This window comes from Stegostoma tigrinum, chromosome 6, assembly GCF_030684315.1.
Source record: "Stegostoma tigrinum isolate sSteTig4 chromosome 6, sSteTig4.hap1, whole genome shotgun sequence".
NCBI classification, from domain to species: domain Eukaryota; kingdom Metazoa; phylum Chordata; class Chondrichthyes; order Orectolobiformes; family Stegostomatidae; genus Stegostoma; species Stegostoma tigrinum.
In genome coordinates, this window is record NC_081359.1 from 45899577 (window position 1) to 45926569 (window position 26993).

A 26993-nucleotide genomic window follows, 5' to 3' on the forward strand; every position below is an offset into this window, starting at 1 on the left:
TGTCTTGCCTATTTAACTTGCTGTCTTGAACATCCAGACTGGCCTCGGCCTTCTGTTTTGTCTCACTACTGTTTACAGTCCCACCATCCTGCCAGACTAGTTTAAACCCTCTCGAGTAGTTCTAGCAAATCTCCCCCTGGATATTCATCCTCTACATCACAACATTTTAAAAGTACTTAGATAAACACTGAAATGTGATAGCATAAAAAGCTTAAGGGCCAAGTACTAGAAAATGGGATTAGAATAGATTCTTAATGACTGGTGTGGGCGAAAAGGCCCTTTTCAATACCTTCAAACTGTGTGATTCCATTACTTTTCGGTCACTGAAGGAGTGATCATGGCACGGTTCATATTAGTCTGCTTCCTCACGGCTCCTTAAAGGGAAAGGTGAATATGAAGATAGGTGAATGAAAGAGAATAAGTTAGTTTTTCTGGCATGAGATTACAGCTGGAGTACGGGAGAGTTAGGAAATCAAAGTTTCAGGCATGGACCACAGATTCAGACAGAATCATTGTCAAGGAAAACAGAAATGGGTTTGACCAAGAGGATCTGCACAGTTGTGTAATGGCTGCTTACCATTGGGGTTCATGCAGAAGAGCAGATGCCTTGTTTAAAGTGCCTTAGAGCTACTGAAACTGTCATGGAACCTGCCTTTATGTAAGTTCATGGAGTTATTTTTCTCTGTGTGTTTTCTTATTTAAGCACTCAGAAATTTGTTGTCTTATTTTTCTGTACAGTGTGAACAACATCTCCTCTTTAGTGGGTTTCCAATACTGTCAGAATATTAGCGAGCTTTACCTACGGAAGAACAATATTCAAAACCTGGCAGAGATCTGCTACCTGAAGGGACTGCACCGCCTCAGAGTGCTGTGGTTATCGGAAAATCCCTGTTGTGGGGCAGACCCCCACAAGTACAGAATGACTGTCCTGCGGAACCTGCCACAGCTACAGAACTTGGACAACCAAGGTACAGAAGAATTCCGTTCCTGCCCCATGATTTGGAGATATTTAGAGTTGTTGAGTCAGAGATCTACAGCACATCCTATTGTGTACATGCTGGACAAAAACAGCTACTTGACTACTCCAATTTTCCAGTACTTGGCCCATAGCCTTGCATACGTTGGTATCGTAAGTGCACATCTAAATACTTCAGTGTTCTGAGGGTTTCTTCGCACTTGTTTCAGATTCCCATCACCCTCTGGCTGGAAGTTTTTTTTTCCCCCGCACATCTCTTCTAACCACTCTGCCCATTACCTTTAAACTTATGCCCCATAGTCACTGATCCCTCCATCAAGGAAAAAGCTTTTTCCTATTTACCCTATCTATGCCCCTAATAATTTTTAAAATGTGTTAATAATGTCCCCTCTCGATCTTCTCTGCTGTAAGAAAAACAACTCCAGTCTGTCCAATCTCTCTTCATAACTGAAATCACTGTTTGCGGGACCCAGGCATTATGTTCAGGAAAAGGGACTGGCATTACTGTCTCCTGAGTCACTGCAGTGTATGTTAAGAGAGAAGTTAGCAAAGCATTTCAGGGAGTCTCCTTGTATGTGACTCTGCACTGTACTGATAAAACTAATGAAAGTTCACAGCAAGTTGAACACAATATATATTTTGTTTAATCATGGAATAATTTCCACAGTATGCAACAAATGGTCCAACCAATATAAAGGTAAATTTGCCATAGACTTACCAAACCATAGGACTCCTGTCTCATTAGAGACAGAGACACAACTAGTGGTCATTTATCATGAACATCACCCTGCTTCTGGTGAGGGGAGAAGTTAAGAAGGAAAGTTCTCCATGACAATCTGAGCTGATATAGGAACTGAACTGACACAGTTGACATCACTGTACCATAAACCAGTAGTCAAGTTAATTGACCCCCAAATGATATATTGAATTGGCAAAATGTTATTCACCCTGTAAAACCGTGGGATATTTGACAAGACTTTACAATGGAGCTGTTTGTATCTAATAATGACCATAATACAATGCACTTTCAGACAGTGGTGAGAATGATGAGAAACAAGTTAATAAAGGTGATTTTGATAGAAATATATGACAGTACTAATCAAAGCAGAATTGTGGAGGGTCAGTTAGCTCATTTGGCTGGATGGCTGATTTGTGATGCAGCATGATTCCAATGGCACAGGCAGATGTTACCATGAAGGACTCTCCTTCTGAACCTTTTCTCTCACCAGAGGCATGATGACTCTCAGGTTAAAGCACTACCAGTCATCTTGCTAATGAGGGAACTGCCATATAGTCTGGTAGGATGATGGCAACTTTATCAGATAATACTAGATAGAAAGAGGAATGGGTCATTACATTCCTTGAGTCTGCTCTGCCATTCAAGAGGATCATGGCTGATCCACATTGTGTTTTCCCCATAATCCTTGATTTCCCCTAATGATCAAGAATCTATTTCAGCCTGGCATATAGTCAAGGACTATGCCCCCATATCTCTATGTGGCAAGGAGTTCCGAAGATACTACTCCAAGAGAAGAAAATTCCTCCTCACCTCAGTCTTAAATTAGCAGCCCTTTATTAGAACATGGAACATAGAACTGTACAGCACAGGAACAGGCTCTGCAGCCCACGATTTTGTACCGAACACGATGCCAATTTAAACTAATCCCTTCTGCATGCCATTGGTCCATATCCCTCCATTCCTTGTTAATCATGTGCTTATCAAAAAGTTCCTTAAATGCCCCTATTGTATCTGCCTCCACCACTATCCCTAGCAAAGCACTCCAGATTCCTGTCATTGTGTCAAGCTTCTTTTGAGTCCTATACGTTTCATGATATTACCTCTCATTCTTTTAAACTCCAACGAGTAGAGTCCCAACCTGTTTAGTCTTTGTTTGAAAGATAGTCCCAATGAATCTTGTCTGAACTGCTTCCAATGAAATTATACCTTCCACAAGTAAGGGGACAAAAACTGCTTACAATTCTCCAGAGTGGTCTCACCAGCACTTTTTACAGTTGCAGGAAAACCTCCCTACTCTTATATTCCAACCATTGTGAAATAAGGACCAATATTGCATTTGCTTTCTTGATTACCTGTTGCACCCATATGCTGATATTGTGTTTCATGCACAACTCCCCCAAGTCCTTCTGTGTTGCAGCTTACTGCAGTTTTTCTCCATTCAAATAGTGTTCTGATTTTTCTTTTTTGTTTGTTCTCCCTTCCAAAATAAACAACTCATTTTATCTTTGTATAACCCGGCTCACTCAGTTAGTAGAGCATGGGATTCGTTATCCAATGTTGTGTGTTAATGTCGAGTACTCTTTGTATGGGCATTTGGGAGAAGGCACGTCCAGAATGAAGTACATCCCATGTGAACTTGTGTCACTGGAAATTTAGTGCATTGTGGGAATTCAGCACACAGGTTTATTTCTGTTCATAGTTTATAAGATCTTTTTCAAGGTTTATTGTTTGTAAGTTTATATTCTTCAGCTTCAACTGAGCAAAGCGAAGGGAGTCCTAATTTAATAGCTGCAGCTTCATGGTTCTGTTAATTGGAAAAACAAACAAAAACAGTGATATTACCACGAAAGTGGTGTGTTAAGTTAGTTGGTGAATTTTTAAAGTGGTGTTCCTTTTTTTGGAAGAACAGATTAACTGAGAAACAACAGGAATAAATGAAAATCAGGGCCAATATAAATAAAGGAATATAAGTAAGCAAAGTAGGGTAAGGGGAATACAGTTAGTATATGGACAGTAAGTTAACAGTATTCTTATACAGGGTAATTTTTTTTGCTATGTGGCAAATCTTGGAAGCTTTAGTTGTCCCTGTTGACCCAGAGTGCAGAAACTATGTCCTGTACTGACGAACTGCATGCAAATGCAAATAATTTCACTATCGAGCATCTGCGACACTGAATAAACCATAGATTGTATGTTCAGTGAAGTGGTCACATTACAGATGCAGACTGAATAGTAAGGAGGATGGCCACCAGGCAGAGGAGAAGATGGCAGTGTAGAAGTATCTTGTGGCACCATGGATGGGTCTGCTGCACGACAGGAGTGGAAAAAGAATGGCAGGGCTATTGTGGTGGGAAATTCAGTTGTAAAGGGAACCAGCAGATATTACTGTGGCTGCAAAGAAGAGACTTCAGGATGATATGTTAGGGATATCACTAAACAGCTGCAGGACATAATGAAGATGGAGGGCAAACAGACACAGATTGTGCTTAGAGACTAGGAAGACCGGTGATGCTGGAGTCTGAGTTAAGCGTGGAGCTGGAGGAACACAGCAAGCCAGGCAGCATCAGAGGAGCAGGAAAGCTGATGTTTTGGGTCGGGACCCTTCGTCAGAAAAATGACTGTGCTTACATGTAGGTACCAAAAACATAGGTTTAAAAAAAAAATGTGGTCCTGAAAGCGGAATTTAGGGATCTAGGAAGCAGATTAAAGACCAGGATCTAAAAGATAATATTGGGTCCCGTGCAGCCAAGTACAGAACAGGAGTTTAATCCAGATGGATGAGTAGCTGGAGAGTGTGTGCAGGAGGGCAGGCTTTAGATTTTTGGGATTTTGGGGATGGTGGAATCTAAAAAGAGGATGGGATCTGACCCAAAATGGGACCAGCATCTTTCTGGCAAGGTTTGCAAGTGCTGCCGGGAAGGACTTAAACTAATTTGGCAGGGGTGGGATCTACGGAGAATGTTCAGTACGGAAGTGAATGTCCAAAATTAAAAGATAGTAAGTGTGGATGGAAGGCAATGACATTAAAGGCCAGTTAAGGCAAAAAAATATTTGGCAAGGTTGGATGATATTTATTTTAATGTAAGGAGCCTGATGAACAAGGCACATGGGCTGGGGTTACAAATTAAAACATGAGGGTATGGTGTCATGGCTGTTACTGACACATGGTTGAGAGAGGGCAGGATTGGAGCTCAGTATTCTGGGATGGGTGATGGTGGAAGCAGATATAATAATGGGCATTTGAGGGACTTTTTGATAAGCACGTGAACATGCAAGGAATGGAGGGATGTGGATCAAGGACAGGCAGAAGGGATTAGTTTCATTTGGCATCATGTTCAATACATCGTGGGCCGAATGGCCCATTCCTGTGCGGTACAGTTCTATGTTCTGTACAGGATCATCAGGTGAGATTGGGAAGAAGGGAAAAGAGAAGGTGGTGTTGCAATTTTGATCAGAGAATCTATTACAATAGTAAAGAGGGATGACATCTCAGAAGGTTTCTCAAATGAAGCTGTATGAGCTGACTTTAGAAATCTAAAAAGAGCAATCATGATGCAGTGAATGCACTATGCGCCCCCAAACAGAAAAATAGAAGATATGTAGGAAAATTTCAAGAAACTGTAAATGTAATAGGGTAGTGATAATTGGGGATTTTAACTTCCCCAACATTTCCTGGGATAGTCATAGTGTGGAAGGTTTAGAGGGAGCAGCATTTTTAAAATACATCCACAGCAACTTTTTAAGGCAGTATGTTGAAGGTCCTACAAAAGAGGACGAGGCTCTGGTTAACACGGCGTAATGGTGACCCGCTGGTTTCTGAACTCTGGGATCAGAGTTCAAATCTAGGTGTAGTGTTCTTCCTGAAGTGAGTGACGAGCACTGGAAAGTTTTGTTTTTGTCATTACAAAACCGAGACTTGAAGTGGGCTGATTCTTTACAAATGCACGCTGTCTGCTTTGGGGGCAGCACGGTGGCTCAGTGGTTAGCATTGTTGCCTCACAGTGCCAGGGACCCAGGCTTGATTCTATCCTTGGGCGACTGTCTGTGTGGAGTTTGCACATTCTCCCCGTGTCTGCGTGGGTTTACTCTGGGTGCTCCAGTTTCCTCCCACAGTCCAAAGATGTGCAGGTTAGGTGCATTGGCCATGCTAAATTGCCCGTGGTGTTCAGCGATGTGCGGCTTAGGTGGATTATAGAGGGATGGTTCTGGGTGGGATGCTCCAAGGGTCAGTGTTGACTTGTTGGGCCAAAGGACCCGTTTCCACACTGCAGGGATTCTATGATGAGAACCCAAACTTAACCTTACAGTGTACAACACAGACAGGGGCCCTTCGGCTCACGATGTTGTGCTGAACGTGATGCCAAATGATATGAATCCCTTCTTGGTCCCTACTCGTCCATTTCTTGTATATTCATCACCTAAACTGTCACCAGAAATGGAAATGGACAGATCAAGAAAGGGGAAGCAAGTGCCTGAGACAGACCAAGTGAATTTGAGGACGGGGTTGAAGTTGTTAGTGAAGTTGATGAACTGATCTAGTTCAGCCTGGGTGCCGGATGCAGCACCAATGCAGTCATCTTATATAATGGTGGAAGAGTTGGTGAACAGTACCAGTATATGTTCTGAGCCATTTCTGGCAACAGTTTATGTACTGACTTTTATTATAAATCCACAGATTCCCACGGCTACCTAGACTACACCACCTCCCACTATGTTTCCTGCAAAACTCCATTCTGTTTTTCCAATTCCTCTGTCTCCGTCGCATTTTCTCTGAGGTTTTCCACTCCCAGGCATCCTGGATGTCCGCCTTTCAATCAAACAACGCTCTTTCTCCCCGTCTCTGTCATCCAGACAGCCCTCCACCACACCCACCTTTGTTCCCTGCTTCACGGCTCTTAACCACCTCCTCCTCTTCTCCCCCCCACCCCCCAACCCACACCAAACATAATAAAGTTAGGGGTTTCCCCTTGTCCTCACTTTCCAACCCACCAGACTCCACATTCAATGTATCGTCCTCAAACACTTCCTCGTACTCCAATTAGACCCCAACATCGGAACACTCCCCACCACTGTCTGCCTTCTGCAAGGACCATTTTGCCACTTCTTAGTTCATGTCACACTCCCCACCAAACAGTCTAACCCACCTGGTACCTTCCCCTGTAACTGCCACACACTACCAACCTCACCTTCATTCACAGCCCTAAACAGTCCTATCAAGTGAGATGGATCTTCAACTGCATCTCCTCCGACCAAGTCAATTGCATCCAGTGCTCCCAATATGGACTTCTCTACATTGGTGAGAACAAACTTAGACTAAGTGACAGTTTCGCCAAGCATCTTCGCCTAACCTGTAACCGCTAACCTGACCTCCTGACCACCTCTCATTTCGAGTCCCTTCCCCACTCCTCTGCAGGTCAGTCCCCAGCCTCCTCCAGTGTTGCAGCAACTCGCAACACAGAATTGAAGAACAATGCCTTACCTTCCGCCTGGGCACCCTACAGACTGGAGGACTCAACACAGTTCTCCAATTTCAAATAACCTTCCCAACTATCCCCTGGCTCCCTTTCCAGCCCACCTCCTCCCTTCCATTCCATCTTCTGACCCTCCCTTCAAGCTACCAACCAGGTCATTACAAAGAACAAAGAAAATTACAGCACAGGAACAAGCCCTTTAGCCCTCCAAGCCTGCACCGATCGAAATCCTCTGTTTAAACCTGTCATCTATCTTCTAAGGGTCGGTATCCCTTTGCTCCCTGCCCATCTGTGTACCTGTCCAGATACATCTTAAAAGACACTATTGTGTCTACGGCTACCACCTCTGCTGGCAACGCGGTCCAGGCACCCACCACCCTCTGCATAAAGAACTTTCCACGCATATCTCCGTTAAACGTTCCTCCTCTCACTTTGAACTCATGACCCCTAATAACTGAGTCCTCCACTCTTGGGGGTGAAAAAGCTTCTTGCTATCCACCTTGTCTATATCCCTCAATCTCTGTCTTTCTAATGAAAATAATCCTATTCTACTCAACCCTTCTTCATAGCTAGCTCCCTCCATACCAGGCAACATCCTGGTGAACCTCCTCTGCACCCTCTCCAAAGCATCAACATCCTTTTGATAATGTGGCGACCAGAACTGTATGCAGTGCTCTAAATGTGGCCGAACCAAGGTCCTATACAACTGCTTGTACTCAATACCGCATCCGAGGAAGGAAAGCATGCCGTATGCTTTCTTCACCACTCTATTGACCTGCATTGCCATCTTCAGAGAACAATGGACCTGAAAACCCAGATCTCTCTGTACATCAATTTTCCCCAAGACTTTTCCATTTACTGTATAGTTCGCTCTTGAAATAGATCTTCCAAAATGCATCACCTCGCATTTGCCCAGATTGAACTCAATCTGCCATTTATCTGCCCACCTCTCCAATCTATCTATGTTCTGCTGTAATCTCTGACAGTCCCCTTCACTATCTGTTACTCCACCAATCTTCAGTCTACTACCGGTATCCACCTATCACCACCATTCTGCTTCCAGCCCTCTTTTTCCTCCTCCTCCTCCCTCCCTTCCCACCTCCCCCCCCCGCCCCAACACCAACTGCAGCTCCCCTTACCCCCACGTCCAGTCCTAGAGAAGCGGAATACCTGAAAAGTTGACTGCTCCTTTCCTCCAGATGCTGCCTGGCTTGCTGTTTTCTTCTAGCCTCCAGTTTGTCCATGTTGGATTTCAACATCTGCAATTTTTTTGTCTCCAATTATGTTTACTAGATACTGTTTAATGATATTGAAATTGACATCACCAACCCAAGGAAACCTAAACAGATAAATAGAAAGCAGGACATAACACCAGCGCTTCATCGGAGGCTCAAAGATGATGTTACCTAGAATGGTGACAAAACGTCTGAAAACTAACCTTCCAGCTCAGCGAGCAATCTCACATCCAGAACCACAACCTGAGCTACAAATCTTCTCAAAACTCGATATTGAAATTGACCTTCCTCAAATATAGATATTGACTTCCGCACTTTGCTTATCTCTTTCCATAATGACTTTGAAAATCACACAGTCACTATACCTAAATTGCTTGTCCACTGAAACTTCAACCTCTGGATTGGTATTATTCCATATTGGACTGTCTTGCGTATTGGCACCAAAACTTTTCCTGTGTGCACTTTAAAAATTCTGCCCCATCTAATCCTTTCAAAGGGAAGCAATCCCAGTTAATTTTAGCAAAGTTGAAATCCCTTACAAATTTGTTTCTCTTGCACCTTTGTGATTTTCCTACATATGTGCCCCTTTATCTCCTTCTGACTGCTGGGGGACCTGTGGCATAATCCCAGCTATCACCCCATCTTTATTTCTAAGCTCTGCCTAGATGGTAGGCCTCCCTTCTAAAATATCTTCCCTCATTATTATGGTGGTGGTTTTCATTGGTGGTCTTCATTGGTTCAACTAGTGGAGCAGCACCTCATATTCCATCTTAGGAGCCTACAACTCAATGGTGTCAATGTGGACATACCATTTTCAAAGTCTACCCCCCCCACCCCAGCATCCTCCTGTGACCAACTCTCCCACCCTCCTCCTTGACCTGACGTGTCCATCTTCTCTCCTACCTATCCACTCCTCCCAGCTCACTAACCAATACCCACCACTGCTTACCTTCACTCACCTACCGCCATCGCATCTACCTTCCCCAGCCCTACCCCTCCTCTCTCTTGATTTCAGATCTCCCTTCCCCTCCCCCATTTCTGAAGAAGAGTCCTGACCTGAAACGTCAACTCCCCTGCTGCACACTGTGTTATTCTCTCTAGTTCAGTGTAACGTGTCTAGCTTGTACATGCCCCAGCTACTCCAAACGTTTTCCCTGTGATCCAAAAATCGAAAGCCCTCTCTCCTTAACTATCCATTTTCGCCAGGTAACGTGTGTCCTTCTTCCTATTCCAATGCTCAAAAGCAAGTGGCGGTGAAGGTAATCTTAAAATTACAACTTTAGTAGTCTTCCTCTTTAATCTGCACCCTAATACACTCAATACCTGTTGCAGGACTACATTTCTTTTTTCACTCATGCCGTTGGCACTGACATGTACCATGACTTATGGCTGTCCTTTCTTTTCTGAATGCCCTGCAACTGCTCTAAGACATCCTGGACTCTAGCGCAGGGAGGCAACATACAATTTAAGTCTTGTTTGCTACTCCAGAACTGCATGTTGATTTCCCCTTACAATCAACTTTCCTATCACTACTGCTCTCCTTTTTTCCCTCCCCTGCTGTGCAGCAGAACCGAGTGTTGCCCCAAACTTGCTGATCCCAAGTAACCAACCCCGCCGTATCCAACACAATATATCTGTTTCGAGAGGGGAATAGTCACAGGGAATTCCTGCACTCCATTCCTATGCTTACCAGTCTTCCATTAGTCAGATAAGCAGAGAGATCTCGGTGTCCATGTACACAGATCCTTGCAAGTTGCCACCCAGGTTGACAGGGCTGTTAGGAAGGCATACAGTGTTTTAGCTTTTATTAATAGAGGGATCGAGTTCCGGAACCAAGAGGTTATGCTGCAGCTGTACAAAACTCTGGTGCGGCCGCACTTGGAGTATTGTGTACAGTTCTGGTCACCGCATTATAAAGAAGGATGTGGAAGCTTTGGAAGGGGTGCAAAGGAGATTTACTATGATGTTGCCTGGTATGGAGGGAAGGTCTTACGAGGAAAGGCTGAGGGACTTGAGGCTGTTTTTGTTAGAGAGAAGAAGGTTGAGAGGTGACTTAATTGAGGCATAAAAGATAATGAGAGGGTTAGATAGGGTGGATAGGGAAAGCCTTTTTCCTAGGATGGTGACAGCGAGCACGAGAGGGCATAGCTTTAAACTGAGGGGAGAATGATATAGGATAGATGTCAGAGGTAGTTTCTTTACTCAATGTAGTAAGAGAATGGAACACTTTGCCTGCAACGGTAGTAGATTCACCAACTTTAAGTACATTTAAGTCACCATTGGACAAGCAATGGACGTTCATGGAATAGTGTAGGTTAGATGGGCTTCAGATCGGTATGGCAGGTCAGCAGAGCATCGAGGGCCGAAGGGCCTGTACTGTGCTGTAATGTTCTGATGTTCTCTGTTCACCCTAAGCTTTTCTGCTTGTACAGCTTTTACTTGTTATGTGACCAGCACACTTAGCATGGTATCAATGACATCCTCAGCATCGTGGATGTGCCATAGTGAGTCTATGGTAGCTCCAGGCGGTCAATGGGGAGCTACGGCTGGACGTACTACTTTATAGCGGTCACCATGGACACTGGGAGAGTCCCTGATTTTCCATGTATTACAGAAGCAGCATTTCACAATGCTGAGTTTGCCTGCCACTGTGAATTTTATCAATGACAAGCAATAAAGTAGGAACCAATTACTCAAGAAGATAGTAAGAACTGCAGCTGCTGGAGTCCAAGCCAATGCAGCATGGAGCTGGAGGAACACAATAGATCAGGCAGCATCAGAGGAGCAGGAATGTTGATGTTTCAGATTTACACCCTGCATCAGGACACAATTACTCAACCTTACTCACGAATCACCAAATAAAATCTTGCACTCTCGCTCGCATTCCTAATGAACTACAAACCAAAAAGTAAGGATTTCACAGTCTCCCTTCTGGTACTACTCACTTAGTTCCTCAAGCTGGATCCTAAGCAGCCAGCCCTCTTGCTCGATATTTGAGGTGTCACGGATTTTGTTTTGCCATCAGTCTGGTTACCAAACACAAAGGAAAAAGTACCAGGGACAAAATTTGAAATTGCCGGAAAAGCTCAGTCGGTCTGGCAGCATCTATAGAGAGAAATCAAGAGTTAACATATCTGGTTGAGTGACCCTTCCTCAGTGTTACCAAATCACTGCATAGTCTTTACTACTCCGAAAATTTCTTCTTCAACAAATCACATTCCAGTTTTACTTTATATAATGTAATCACAATATGTTCTCCACCAATCTCCTTAATAGCTTGAATTCTCTGGTGGGAATAACATCTTTCTCCAGCAAAAGTAATTGTGTTGCCCAGTATCTGTTAGTATGGTTATAGGTTTAGCGACCTCTCCTGAACAGCAATGGAGGCACCTTCTCTTCTGACAAAAATTGTACAATGGTCTTATCTGTGGGCACTCTGACAGATTGAATGTCAAGTTTTCTGTGAGACGTTGCCCGAATAGGTTTCTTTTTTCAGGGTCTTTGAGTCTTCTACAGCGGAGTTCTTTTTGGCTCTGCCGGTTTGGCGCCGGGTCAATAGAGATGGTAACGCAGACTAGTCGACGGTTGATCCAGCATTTTTCAGCTCCCGTCATGGCATGAGTACTGCAAGCACTTTTGCATTTCCTCGCTCGAAAGCTGATGTAATCTATTAAGTACCAATGCTTGCATGTGACTCAACCCACAGCAATGTAATTGACTCTTAAGTGCCCTCTAAAGTAGGCTGGCAACACCCTTGTCCCATGAATGAATTAAAAAAGGGAGTAGTCCATTGAAGTTTGTATGTCTCCTGACTCTGTCGTTCAAGTCACTGAGGATAATCAACTTGTTTCCCTGGGGATGCAGAATAGCAATATTTTGAGGCTCATGTAGTATGCTTTTTTTGTCTTGTATGTTGTGCCTCTAGCCAGGACATAGACCCTGACTGCTGAAGTTCTTTTGGTTATTTTCCTTGTTGAAGGTGGTTTAAAAGTTTGTTTGGCTGTATAAGGGTAGATGGCCAGTTTCTCTTTCCCATTGAAATTAAATCAATGAGTTAAATGATGTAGTGATAGATAAAGAAGAGGTACTAAAAAAGGCCGGCAGCATTCCAGGTAGAGATGTCGCCAAACCTGGATGGGATGCACCCTAGATTGCTCAGAGAAATATGGGATCAACAGACAATAGGTGCTGGAGTAGGCCACTCGGCCCTTCGAGCCAGCACCACCATTCATTATGATCTTGGCTGATCATCCACAATCAGTATCCTGTTCCTGCCTTATCCCCATAACCCTTGATTCCACTATCTTGAAGAGCTCTATCTATCTCTTTCTTGAAAGTATCCAGAGACTTGGCCTCCACTGCCTTCTGGGGCAGAGCATTCCATATATCCACCACTCTCTGAATGAAGAAGTTGTTCCTCAACTCTGTTCTAAATGGCCTACCCCTTATTTTTAAATTGTGTCCTCTGGTTCTGGACTTCCCCATCAGCAGAAACATACTTCCTGCCTCCAGAGTGTCCAATCCCTTAATAATCTTATACATCTCAATCAGATCCCCTCTCATCGTTCTAAACTCAAAGTGTATACAAGCCCAGTCGCTCCAATCTTTCAACATAAGATAGTCCCGCCATTCCGGGAATTGACCTCGTGAACCTACGCTGCACTCCCTCAATAGCCAGAATGCCCTTCCTCCAATTTGGAAACCAAAACTGCACACAATACTCCAGGTGCGGTCTCACCAGGGCCCTGTACAGCTGCAGAAGGACCTCTTTGCTCCTATACTCAATTCCTCTTGTTATGAAGGCCAGTATGCCATTAGCTTTCTTCACTGCCTGCTGTACCTGCATGCTTGCTTTCATTGACTGAGGTACAAGAACACCTAGATCTCGTTGTACTTCCCCTTTAGCTAACTCGACTCCATTTAGATTGTCATCTGCCTTCCTGTTCTTGCCACAAAGTGGATAACCAAACATTTATCCACATTAAACTGCATCTGCCATGCATCCGTCCACTCACCTAGCCTGTCCAAATCACCCTGTATTCTCATAACATCTTCCTCACATTTCACACTGCCACCCAGCTTGGTGTCATCAGCAAATTTGCTAATATTACTTTTAATGCCTTTATCTATATCATTAATGTATATTGTAAATAGCTGCGGTCCCAGCACCGAAACTTGTGGAACCCCACTGGTCGCTGCCTGCCATTCCGAAAGGGACCCGTTTATCACTAGACTTTGCTTCCTGTCAGCCAGCCAATTTTCAGTCCAAGTCAGTATTTTGCCCCCAATACCATGTGCCCTAATTTTGCTCACCAATCTCCTATGTGGGACTTTATCAAAGGCTTTCTGAAAGTCCACATACACTACATCCACTGGTTCTCCCTTGTCCATCTTCATAGATACATCCTCAAAAAATTCCATAAGATTAGTCAAGCACGATTTCCCCTTCATGAATCCATGCTGACTCTGACCTATCCTGTTACTGCTATCCAAATGAGTCATAATTTCATCTTTCATAATTGACTCCAGCATCTTTCCCACCACTGACGTCAGGCTAACCGGTCTATAATTTCCTGTTTTCTCTCTCCCTCCTTTCTTGAAAAGTGGAACATTAGCCACCCTCCAATCCGCAGGAACTGATCCTAAATCTATAGAACATTGGAAAACGATTACCAATGCATCCACGATTTCTACAGCCACCTCCTTAAGTACCCTGGGATGCAGACCATCAGGTCCCAGAGACTTATCAGCCTTCAGACCTAACAGTCTATCCAACACCATTTCCTGCCTAATATAAATTCCCTTCAGTTCGTCCATTACTCTAGGCCCTTCAGCCACTATTACATCTGGGAGATTGCTTGTGTCTTCCCTAGTGAAGACAGATCCAAAGTACCTATTCAACTCTTCTGCCATTTCCTTATTCCCCATAAAAAAATTCACCTGTTTCTGACTTGAAGGGCCAAATTTTAGTCTTAACCATTTTTTTTTCTATTCACATACCTAAAAAAGCTTTTACTATCCTCCTTTATATTTTTGGCCAGTTTTCCTTCAGACCTCATTTTTTCTCTGTGTATTGCCTTTTTAGTTATCCACTGTTGCTCTTTAAAAGCTTCCCAGTCCTCCGGCTTCCCGCTCAACTTTGCTATGTTATACTTCTTCTCTTTTATCTTTATACAGTCCTTAACTTCCCTCGTCAGCCACAGCCGCCCCTTAGGATCTTTCTTCCTCTTTGGAATGAACTGATCCTGCACCTTCTGCATTATATCCAGAAATACCTGCCATTGTTGTTCTACTGCCATCCCTGCTAGGGTATTGTACCATTGAACTTTGGCCAGCTCTCCCTCATAGCTCCATCAAATTTTGGAGCTGTTGACAGAAATTTTCCAGAACACAGGATTAGTCCAGGGACTGGAGAGTTGCAAATGTAACAGATTTGTTTAACAAGGGGGCAAAGCATAACCAAGGATGCTACAGACCTGTAAGCTTGAAAAGAATAGTGGGGAAAGCTGCTGGAGGCCAAAATACTGGAATAAGGTAAATATTTACTTAAAGAAAAGAAAGCTAATACTGGACAGTCAAACGTGGCTTTTGTCAAAGGCTGGTCATACCTGACAAATTTTGTGTCTTCTCAAAGAGAAGAAACTGGCAGTGGAAGAGGGTAGGGCTGTGGATGTTGTACTTTTGGACTTTCAGAAGGCATTTGATACGGTGCAACATGGCAGGCTGGTTAGCAAACTGTAAATGTTTGGGATGGGGGTCCTTGGCATAGATTAAAAGTTGGCTAAGAGATAGGAAACTGAGGGTAGGTGCAGATGGGCATTTCTCAGATTGGAGATGAGTCGGAAGTGGTGTACCCCAGGGATCAGTGTTGGGACCGTTGCTTGTTCCAATTTATATAAAAGATTTGGAGATGGGTGTTGAGGGCAAGATGTCTAAATTTGCAGATGATACCAAGTTAGGAAGAATAGTGAATTGTGAGAATGATCCTGAGTGACTTCAGAGGGACAGAGGCCAAATGGGCAGACACCTGGCAAATGAACTTCAATGCAGAGAAATACAAGGTAATGCATTTTGATAGAAATATGGAGAGACAATGCAGGCTAAATGGTGCAACTTTGGGGGATATATAGAAATAGAGGGACCTCAGGGTTCATATGAAGATAATGTACTAAGTAAAGCCCTGACGAAGGGTTTCTGCCCAAAACATTGAGTTTACTGCTCCTCTGATGCTGTCTGACCTGCTGTGCTTTTCCAGCCTCATACCTATAGACTCTGGTTTAATGCAACTGAAATCCTTTTTGTCCCCTAATTGTGGAACATTTCTGTTTCATTCTAATTTTTGCTTGTCTAATCACCATGGTGACCTGTACTGTGAAAGAACTGAACTTCCCAAATGGCCCCAATGGAAGAAACCAATTGAGAAGATATTAATTCTTCAAACAATTAAACTAAAACAAATGGACTAAAACTGAAAGTAACTGAGAAATTCTATTCAATCAAAGCCTTAAATTGCTCTTTAAATAGCTGCTACTCATCTGATTTCTTGGGCCATGCTGTTCACAGATGTGTAGTACCACATGTAGTCCCAGTGTCTCTTTATCTGTCTTCCTTCAGTAGTGTTCAATTACTCACCTTCTAAAAAATCTGGAGCTTCAGAAGCCTCAGGTTTCTTTTTCTGTGCTGCACAAATTTAAGCGTGCAGGTGCACCAGGTAGGAAAGAAGGCAAATGGTATGTTGACCTTCATAGCAAGAGGATTTGAGTTCAGGAGCAGGAATGTCTTGCGCCAATTATTCAAGGCTATGGTGAGACCACACCTGGAAGGCTGCATGCAGTTTTGGTCTCCTTACCTGAGGAAGGATGGTCTTGCTAGTGAGCAAAATTAGGGCACATGGTATTGGGGGCAAAATACTGGCTTAGATTGAAAATTGGCTGGCTGACAGGAAGCAAAGAGTAGTGATAAACGGGTCCCTTTCGGAATGGCAGGCAGCCACAAGTGGGGTTCCACAAGTTTCGGTGCTGGGACCGCAGCTATTTACAATATACATTAATGATATAGATAAAGGCATTTAAAGTAATATTAGCAAATTTGCTAATGACACAAAGCTGGGTGGCAGGGTGAAATGTGAGGAAGATGTTATGAGAATACAGGGTGACTTTGATAGGCTAGGTGAGTGGACGGATGCATGGCAGATGCAGTTTAATGTGGATAAATGTGTGGTTATCCACTTTGTGGCAAGAACAGGAAGGCAGATTACAATCTAAATGAGTCAAGTTAGGTAAAGTGGAAGTACAACGAGATCTAGGTGTTCTTGTACATCAGTCAATGAAAGCCAGCATGCAGGTACAGCAGGCAGTGAAGAAAGCTAATGGCATGCTGGCCTTCATAACAAGAGGAATTGAGTATAGGAGCAAAGAGGTCCTTCTGCAGCTGTACAGGGCCCTGGTGAGACCGCACCTGGAGTATTGTGTGCAGTTTTGGTTTCCAAATTTGAGGAAGGGCATTCTGGCTATTGAGCGAGTGCAGCGTAGGTTCACGAGGTCAATTCCCAGAATGGCGGAACTATCATGTGTTGAAAGATTGGACCATCTGGCCTTGTATACACGTGAGTTTAGGACAATGAGAGGGGATCTGATTGAGATGTATAAGATAATTAAAAGATTGGACATCTGGAGGCAGGAAGCATGTTTCCGTTGATGGGGAAGTCCAGAATCAGAGGACACAGTTTAAAAATAAGGGGTAGGCCATTTAGAACAGAGTTGAGGAGAAACTTCTTCACCCAGAGAGTGGTGGATATATGGAATGCTCTGCCCAGAAGGCAGTGGAGGCCAAGTCTCTGGATACTTTCAAGCAAGAGATAGATAGAGCTCTTCAAGATAGTGGAATCAAGGGTTATGGGGATAAGGCAGGAACAGGATTGTGGATGATCAGCCAAGATCATAATGAATGGTGGTGCTGGCTCAAAGGGCCGAATGGCCTACTCCTGCACCTATTGTCTATTGCTATGGAGTTATACCAGACTGATTTCTGGGATGGCAGGACTGACATATGAGAAGTGATTAAATCAGTTAGGATTATATTTTCTGGAGTTCAGAAGAATGACAAGGTTCTTCTAGAAACCTATAACGTTCTAACAGGCCTAAACAGGATAGATGTACAGAAGTTGTTCATGAAGGCTAATGAGTCCAGCATGAAGCCAGATGGTTGACAAATGGCCTCCTGTTTGTGCTTGTAACACATGTTTGGTAGTTTCACTGTTGGTTATGATCTGGTCTGAGATATTTGTGTATCTTTGTTAGTATAGGATCAGATACGGCTGTGGTTCACTGATTGTCTTGAGTCATACAAATGTAGGGTGGCTGAGGATCAGAGGGAACTGAACAGCTTATCCAGTTTAAGTCAGTAGGTTTGAGTTAGGCAGAGGTGCTGGAACAGAACGCAGTCCCAGTGTCCTGCAATTAAGGCAAATTGTGAAATTGCTCTTGCTGAAATCTTCTCATTGATCTGTTGCAGTTGTGACTGAGGAGGAGGTGACTCAGGCTTTAGAGGATGGAGAGGAGATGGCTGCCGTGCACAACAAACAGTCCTTGGAGCCAATAAGGAATTGCTCGAGGAGAGAAGTCAGCACCTCTGAACCAAGCACTCAAACGGAAAGTGATGTCTTGAGTTTCAGAATGGAAGAGACAAAGTGAGGAAGGGGCAGTATCAACTTTCTGTTTGAATTTAATCAGCAGGGTTAATTCACAATTTCCTCGTCACACACAAGTAGATTATTTTTAGAGCCCAATGTTTAACAATGAACGGGACTGAATGGCTACTTAGTAGCCAAACTGAAAAATGCCTTGCCACATCTTAGGTTTTATACAAGAGGTTTCGTGTTCATTTCTAAAAGAGATTTTGATGCTAATGAATGTTCTAATCTCCATTTGGAGATAACTGACCTCAAAAATTGCAGGGTGAATACAACACTCTTAAATTCTACCTCCCAGTCCCCCTATTTCTCCTGTGGAAATTCCTTATTGTGGGGACAATATGGTCTCTTTAAGGATTGTGCTGGATTTAACGGAACGGTGGGGTAGTCAGCCCCAAATAGACTGACTAATAGGAAGTCTGCACCACAGCAATAACACAATGAGAGTGGCAGTGTAAACAGGCTGATGGCCAGACTTTCTCCTCTCATTGATAGGAAGTCCAGCCCTTGTGAGCCACTGGCTGTAGCATATCCAGCAGTGGAAAAAAATCTCACCAGTGGTCTTTGCTGGGACTGCAAGGAGGCCCTGGAAGGTGGTCATGGTGGCAGGTGCAACAGTTAGTGGCCCAGTGGGTGAGTAACACAGCCCTCCTTTCCTGGGGCACACGTTAGTGCTGAGTGAAAAAAAGGGGGTGGCTTTAGATGTCGCAAAGACCACCTCCTGGACTGTAAGATCCAGCTCATTGAATTTTATGGCACAAGAGGTCATTTAGCTCAACTTGCCTGGACTGCCTCCAAGAAAGGGAATTGGACTCACTCTTGCCTGTTACCTCTATCACTACCGTTTCTAGAAATTGATCCAATTTTGTTTTGGAGGTCATTACTGAGTCTGCTGTCTCTAACCTTTCATGTAGCTTGTCCTATCACGTAGTTTGCAAACACCTCAACCCTTTCACACTGGCTTCTTGCCACTCCTTGGCCCAGTGTTTAACCAATTATCTGAAATAGGTCATGTCTGGTTGCTGAGCTTTCTGTCTTATTCTCAAATAATGGCACATGGAATTCAAACAGTTAAGTGGTTGCTTTTGAAAGGCACAAATGCAATAGGCTGAAGAGTCTTTGTCATAGTGATCTCCAATATAGATAGTGGTGTTATGGGGCTGAATTATGTGCTGAGGCCACTGATATTTTGGTGTTCAATTTCAGACTGAATATTTATAACTGTTGCAATTGTCTCCTCATACGAGAGAACCTGAGGCACTTAGTCAACTCAGGACACCAACTAAAAGAATGAAAGTGGAGAGCAAAATTGATGGTTAAACCAAGTCCCATAGATAACAGCCAGCCTCTGATTCCCTACTGCCCAGAGGAAAAGCTGATTTTGCAATGTTTACAACTTTGAAAGTGGAAAAAAGAATGAAAATGAAAGTTTGGTAATATCAGAACCAGCCTGTAGGCAGTATTATTTTACCAATTACCTTTCAGAAGTTATTTTGTAGAATATGTACACACTGTGTGGACTAGTTAGCTTAACATCTATTCTTGGAAAAATGTTACAGTTCATTATAAATGATGTAATAGCAGAGCACTTAAATGCATAGTACAAGCAAGCTGAGTCAATTTGGCTTCATGAAGTTTATTGGAAATCTTTGAGGAGATTAAAAAGCACAATCGGTTAAGAGAAACTAGTATCTGTTATATATTTCGATTTCCAAAAGATATTCAGTAAGGTACTAAACATTAGGATCTATGGTGTTGGGGTAGTGTATTAGCATGGATAGAGAACAGGCTCATTAACTGTCAGAGCATTGGGATAGAATGGTATTTTCAGGATGACAACCTGTAAAAAGTGCCACAGGGATGGGCTGATTCCTGTCCGATCCCAGTTAAGCCTACAGTTAGATATGATTAAAGTCTTTTGAATAGACGGTGAGTTTGAGAGTCATTCATACAGGAGACCTATCCAAAGTGTGTGTATGTCAGCCACAGAGGTGCCCACTGAATGGCAAATTTTATGAACAATAATGGCAAAGCTGAACTCCTCAAATAAATAGTGTGGAACCACTTATGGTTGTAGTTCAGACAGATCAGGTCACAGAAATGTATGATTTCAGGGTCACATTTACTCATCAAACTGGCTTTCCATCTAGCAAAATCCGTGAAGAACTTGGAATGAAGCCGCTGGGAAGAGATAAATTTTCCTCCCCTGTTGGAGTGAAGGACCTAAATACCTGCAATGGCATGCAAACGGTGAGTGAAGTATCTATTATGTACCATTTGACAGGGATATGATGCTAATGGCCTCCTATTCTATCTGTGAAACAGCTGCCATTTAGTCCCATTACTCTGTAAAATTTTTGCTGTTCAAGTTCCTTTTTGAGAGTCATTATTGACTTCTATGACTGAAACAAGCCACTTTCAGGCAGCACACTTCTAGATCACAACCATTCACTCGTTCATGCAGGGTCGATTTTGGTTATTGTTACTTGAATCGGAGCTCCCCTGGTGATCGAATTTGCCACAATGGTTTCTCCTCAGATTCTTGGAAATCCTTCATGATTTTGAAAATTCGTTGTAAGGAGAACAACTGTGTTTCTCCAATCTCTCCAAAGCACTGAGCTGGGAAAATTTTTCTGCCCCCTTTTAAAGGCTGTGACATCTTTCCTCCGAGTTGACACAATGATGAAAGCAAAGTACTAGAGAGATTTGGCAGGTCTGTCAGCACGAGTGAGGTGTGAAACAGTTAACGTTTCAAGCCCGATACAATTCTTCAGCTCTATACATCTGCTTAGGCCTATCGCAAGGATCCTTAATGCCTGTATAACTGCCTCTTCCTTGAACTGGCAGGTTCATGTGTCCCTTTATAGTTCTGTTGGCTCTTGCATGCTTTCATTTACACTGCCGTTTCATACACTTCCTACAGAGAAACCATTTCATAATCTTTGGAATTAATGTGATCTGGTAAGTGTTTGTCTATTTTGCCAGCATCACAACACTCACTCACTATCTCCTCATTAGCTCAGTTGACTGGATGGTTGTTTTGCAATGCAGAGTGACACAAATACATTTATCAGATTCATTTGCTGCACTGGATGAAGTTACCATGAAGGTCCTGTCTATTCAACCTTGTCCGTCGCCTGAAGTGTGGTGATCTTTCGGTTAAACTCAGTGACAGTCATCTCTTTGAGGGACTGGCATGATGGTGACTTCGCCTTACATTTGTTTTACTGCACTTCCCAGCTTCTTGTCATCTGCAAACTTTCCAGTATTTTCCCCATCACCTGAACTCCAAATCAAACAAATCAAAAGCCCACAGCACTGAGCACTTGGAATACCTGAATCTAGGTTTCCTTCTTATCTGGAAAAAGTAAGGTTCACCATTACTCTACTTTCTCACTTTTTCATTACATGCTGCGTGATATTCCCATGGACTTTAGCTTTACCAGCAATCCAGAAGTTAACTTCTTTATTAAATGTTTTTCAGAAAGTGGCTGTAACTCTCCTCAGCAACTGTATCCACTCCATCAACTAATTTAGTCAGATGTAATTTATCTTTAACAAGTTCATCATTTTCTGTCTTGCACTTCTCCACACAAGTAAATTGACTTTAAGTTGTAACGTCTTGTGAAGTCCCTCTCTTGCTTCCCGATGCTGGACTGATTGCTCCCTGATGCTGGGGCAACTGGCCTGTAGATCCCAAGCCCCTGATCCCCAAACACTGCCCCATGGATCCTTGACATTGGACTATGCTCGTCATTGCCAAACTTGAATCTTTTTGAACAAAGGTATAGCGCTTGCAATCCCCAGTCCTAATGCACCATTTTCAAATTCAAGGAGAGCTGGAAGATTTCGTCCAAAACTCTTACTATATTCTGTCAGTAACCACAAATGGCGGCTGGATGACTTTTCTACTTTGAACATAGAACAGTACAGGCCCTTCGACCCACAATGTTGTGCCGACCTATTATCCTACCAAGATCGATCTACCCTACATTTTACTGTCCTTAATTTGCCTATCCAAGAGTCGCTTAAGTTTCCAAAGTATCTAACTCCACTACCACTGCCCGCAGCGCATTCCACATGACTAATGCTCCTTGTGTGAAGAACCTATCTCTGACATCTCCCCTATACCTTCCATAAAATTATGCCCCCTCATAATAGTTATTTTCACCCAGGGAAGTCATCTCTGGATATCCACTCTATCAAGTCACCTCTCATTATTCGCTCCAATGAGAAAAGTCCTAGCTCGCTTAACCTTTCCTCATAAGACCTGCCCTTCAGTCCAGAACAGCATCCTGTAAATCTCCTCTGCACCCTCTCAAAGCTTCCACATCTTTCCTGTAATGAGGTAACCAGAACTGAACACAATATTCCAAGTGAGGTCTAACCAGAGTTTTATAAAGCTGCAGCTTAATCTCACAGCTCTTGAACTCAATTCTCCTGCCAACACATCACACACCTTCTTTATAACCCTATCAATTTGGGCAGCAAATTTGAGGGATCTATGGACGTGGACCCCAAGATCCCTCTGTTCCTCTACACTGCTGAGAATCCTGCCATTAACCCTCTATTCTGCATTCAAATCTGACCTTCCAAAATGAATCACTTCACTTTTTTTTTCTGGGTTGAATTCCATCTGCCATTTCTTTGCCCAGGTCTGCATCCTGTCAATGTCCCAGTGCAACCTACAACAGCCCTACAACTCCACCATCCTTCGTGTCATCGGCAAACTTACTAACACACTCTTCCACTTCCTCATCCAAGTCATTTATAAAGATCACATAGAGCAGAGGTCCCAGAACAGATCCCTGCGGAACACCACTGGTCACTGAGCTCCAGGCTGAATACTTTCCATCTACTACCATCCTCTGTCTTCTATTGGACAGCCAGTTTTGTATCCAGATAGCCAAATTTCCCTGATTCCCATGCCTCCTTGCTTTCTGAAAGAGCCATTTGCGTGCTTTGAAACCTTCAAGTATCCAATTTCTCAACTGCCTCCTACAAGCTCTTTGAACACTAAGTCACAGTGAGTTGTGCATAGCTAGAAAAAAATTACTTTTGATTTAAAAGACAATAGAACAAGGTTAGACAGACCATGTTTGGGAGCCTAGGGAAAAAAATCAAATTGAAATGCAGACAATATGATGTGTGTTAGTTTGAGTAGAGGGAGAGTGTGTTGCATTGTTGACTGTCGTACATGTATTTTTTCGGTTTGTTGAAACTAGTCTCTCAGAAATTGTACATTTGAATCTCAAAGTCATACAGCATAGAAGGTGACCCATCAACTCACCATGGTTATGCTGACCAACAAACACCAAATTACTCTACAATCCTACGTGCAACATAGTCTACTATGCACTGGCATTTTTAAGTACTCATCTTAGATGCTTCTTGAATGTAGGAAGAGTCTTGCCTCCGCTAATCTCTCAGGCACGACACTCTGGATGAAATTGTTTTTCCCCAGATCTCTTCTAAACCACTTACTCTCGCATTAAGCCTATGCCCTTAGAAGTATCAGCCATGGGGAGAAATTCTCATGGTACTTTGTCTATGTCGGTCATAATTTTGTGTATCTTGATCAAATCCTCCTTTAGCCCCCACTGCTGCAAGAAAAACAAACTCGGCATATTCAGTTTCCAGTGCAATCATGTCCTCCCTATAGCGTGGCAACCAGAACTGCAGATAGTATTCCAAATGTCACCTAACCAAAGTTTTACAAAGTTATAACAAGACTTCCATGCTCCTATATTGTACATCCTAGCTAATGAAGCAAAGCATCCCATGTGCCTCCCTCACCACCCTATCACCTGACACCTCCTGGAATATGTGAACTTGTTCACCAAGGTCCTTTGTTCCTCAGTACTCTTAAGGGCAGACCGTAAATTGTATATATCCTTCCCTTATTAGACCTCCCAAAATGCATCACCTCATACTTAAAAGGATGAAATTCCATCTGCTATTCTTCTGACTAATGTACCAGCTGATCAATATCAAACTGAACACTGACACTATCCTCTTCACTATCAGTAACCCCACCAATGTATTTTTCTCTTTCCAGCACACTTCAAACGTGCTGAGTGCTGTTCTTTTGCTCTTGAAAGAGCTCGATGGAGACGGGCTGGAGATTGTATACAGAACATCAGAGCAGAAACTCCAAATGTTGCACAGGAAAGAGACTGAACAGGACCAATGAGCGACAACTGACGAGGCTCACAGACAGTTTAAGTTGATTTTGACTCATGAGAGCTGTTTCAAAATTCAAGGAAATGCGAGAGAAAATTTAAAACTAGGACTTGTAGAGATGAGGTGAAGCAACTTCACTGAAGTGATAACATCATAGGCCTAGACAGTATCTATCATATGATTTACCATGGTCTTCCCTTGGAGGAACAGCTTGTTGTGACCAGTAGCTGCATAGATACATCCATCCTTGTAATCACGTTCCTGGTTTAACAGAAGAGTTCAAATTCACCAGTTACCCTCAAGTTAATGCAGATCTGACTGGAGAGGCCGGTTGTGTTACTGTATGAAAAGGTACTAGCACAATAAAAGGGAACATTTGCAAGGAAAACGAATCTCATACTTCCTCCCTACAGGTTTAAGGATTTAATATTGCTTGTCAGAATTTCTTTGTCCTCTTATCCTTGAAACCTTCTGCCACAAGTATTGATCTGAATAAAAATCTAACATGAAAATACATCCTACCATCAGCGTGTCAGTGGGCAGAGTGTGGACCTTGATAAGTGCAGTACCAAAAAATCCCATGTTGACGTTACCTACAATTTCTGTGCGTCCAGTCACTATCTGAAGACACCTGACATTTTATTCTAGACAGTTCCATTGAGCCAGTGTTATTCATTCTGGTTGAACAGCCATCACCACTGTTCAGCTTTTGCATGCACAAACTTGACCATGGAACTAAACAAGCAAGTGTCAGTGTTGCTGGAGGAGGGACAGAGGAAACATTACAAACAAATTCAGATCCTAGAGTACTAAAACACACACATTTATTTAGACCATAGAAAAGCCCAGCAAATTCATAAAACCTGTCTCTAGTTTGCGATCTGAACCAAGATGAGAACCCAGTGGCCTCATTATTCCCAAATATATTGTAACATCCCCTCCAAAGACTCCTGCCTGTAGTGTGTGTAACTAACTATTTCAGAACACTTGTGATTTTGATATCAGAGCGATCAACTGGTGCATAAGTGAGTAGTGCACGTAGCTTTACAACGTAAAAACCAATTATTCTACACTTGCAGTTCTCAAGTTTCAATGTTTGATTCTAGGTGGAAATGTATTTCAGAGCTCAATTTTTTGAGATGCTTAATTTACTGGATTTTATCTTTGACAGGGAGGGGACGATCATAGGTGTACTCAGCAGTGGCATCACGCTAAACATGGAAATGCTGGAGGATGATTTGCTAAATACAAATCTGGTGGAAGGTACAGATGAGGAGAATCCTTTTATGGTTATGGAATGGAGGGAAAGGGGTGACAGCAGAGGGTGAGAAATGGGTTGAACAGTCAGCTACTATAGAGGGAGTGGCAGGCAGGTGGAGGAGTTAGAATCATATATTAGGGATGAATGATAACATTGCAGAAGCATTGCTGTTGAAAGTTGCATTATGTGGTCATAGCCGATGGTAACGGAAGGACTGGGTTAAGTGGAATGGAGCCCTCACATAGTATTAGAGCGTGAGGTAGTATAGTAGGGAATGATGCAAGTCCGCAGGATGGTAATGAACTTTAACTGATAATGTGTACTAGAAATAGAGACAGAGCAGTCGAGATTGAAGAATCAGGCCCTGTCAAGCCAGGAAGAGTGTGGATGTGGGATGCAAAGGCTAAGGGCAGAAAGCCACAAGTGTACAGAAATCAATATACCCAAATAGAATTGGGGTAAGGTCCCCCGAGTAGGAATGCTCCTACAAAAGGAAGGCAGAGCTGGTGCCCAAGCAGTGTCAAAAGGGACACTCTATTTTGAAAGAAGTGGAATCGAGGAGAGATGGTTCAGAGAGAAAAGACAAGTAAAGCTAGGTGCAGAAGGATACGGTGGATGGGACTGCTTAGACACCGTTTTGAGGAAGGAACAACAGATAATCTGTTTCTGAAGAAGGGTCCCGACCCGAAATGTCAACTTGCCTGCTCGTCTGATTTGCCTGGCCTGCTGTGTTCTTCCAGCTCCATACTGTCTTATCTCAGCCTCCACCTACAGTAGTTCCTGCTATCTCAGAGAGTCTTCAGACTATCCCAATGAGTTTTAAGGGGTAGGGAGAATAAACAGGCATGGTACACACAGTGTATTAGGGACAGGAAATCAAAAATGTTTAAGATAATGGAAAGCATCAGAAGAATCACAAAAGCAGGGAAAATGTGTTCAACCTTTATAAATGTCTGGGTAGGCCACATTTTAAATCTGGCTGAAAGAGGAGAGGATGATGTGAGGTTTAGAGGAAATTACAGGAATATTCAAGGTCTGAGGGGATTTAACTGCAACGTTGAGGATGCAAAAGCTAAAATTGTTCTGTGGACAAAAAAGTTTGAGACGCAGTCTGATAGAGTGTGGTTTAAATGCCAAGATATTTGGGAATGCCATTCAAAACGTTTTAAAAACATTGCAATAATCCACAGTCTCTTTGAATGAATCTTGTTCTAAACATGGATTCCACTTTGGAATTACATTTCAGGAACAGATTCAGTGAAAAAGAGGGTACACGAGGTAATGAGACAGGCGTCACTGCTAGGCCAGCATTTATTCTGCATCCCTAACATTTAAATGTTAACCACATTGCTGTCGGTCTGGAGACACAATGAGGCCAGACCAGGGTAAGGATGGCAGTTTACTTCCATTAAGGCCATAAGCTATTTTCATTAGTTG

The 26993-nt window shown here is 43.0% G+C and overlaps 2 protein-coding genes across 10 annotated transcripts in view; one reads left to right on the forward strand and one right to left on the reverse strand.

Moving 5' to 3' along the window:
- The window catches only part of cfap410 (cilia and flagella associated protein 410), a 65106-nt gene extending 40297 nt beyond the window's left edge, over window positions 1–24809 (forward strand). For both annotated transcript variants that reach the window (XM_048533615.2, XM_048533614.1), the window contains exons 4-7: window positions 739–968; window positions 17935–18109; window positions 20263–20362; window positions 24171–24809. In XM_048533615.2, the coding sequence (XP_048389572.1) occupies window positions 739–968; window positions 17935–18109; window positions 20263–20362; window positions 24171–24305 (640 nt within the window). In that variant the 3' untranslated portion in view covers window positions 24306–24809. The remainder of the gene's footprint in view (window positions 1–738; window positions 969–17934; window positions 18110–20262; window positions 20363–24170) is intronic.
- The window catches only part of khk (ketohexokinase), a 275763-nt gene that overhangs the window by 18239 nt on the left and 230531 nt on the right, over window positions 1–26993 (reverse strand). For 3 of the 8 annotated variants that reach the window (XR_009445829.1, XR_009445831.1, XR_009445835.1), the window contains 3 exons: window positions 11367–11526; window positions 10112–10195; window positions 8357–8525 (listed from right to left, as the gene is read on the reverse strand). The exons of 4 other annotated variants lie outside the window; for them this stretch is intronic. The gene's annotated coding sequence lies outside the window, so the exon portion shown is untranslated. Of the gene's footprint in view, window positions 1–8356; window positions 8526–10111; window positions 10196–11366; window positions 11527–26993 lie in introns of those variants that run through there. One more of the 8 variants, XR_009445832.1, reaches the window with a different exon arrangement.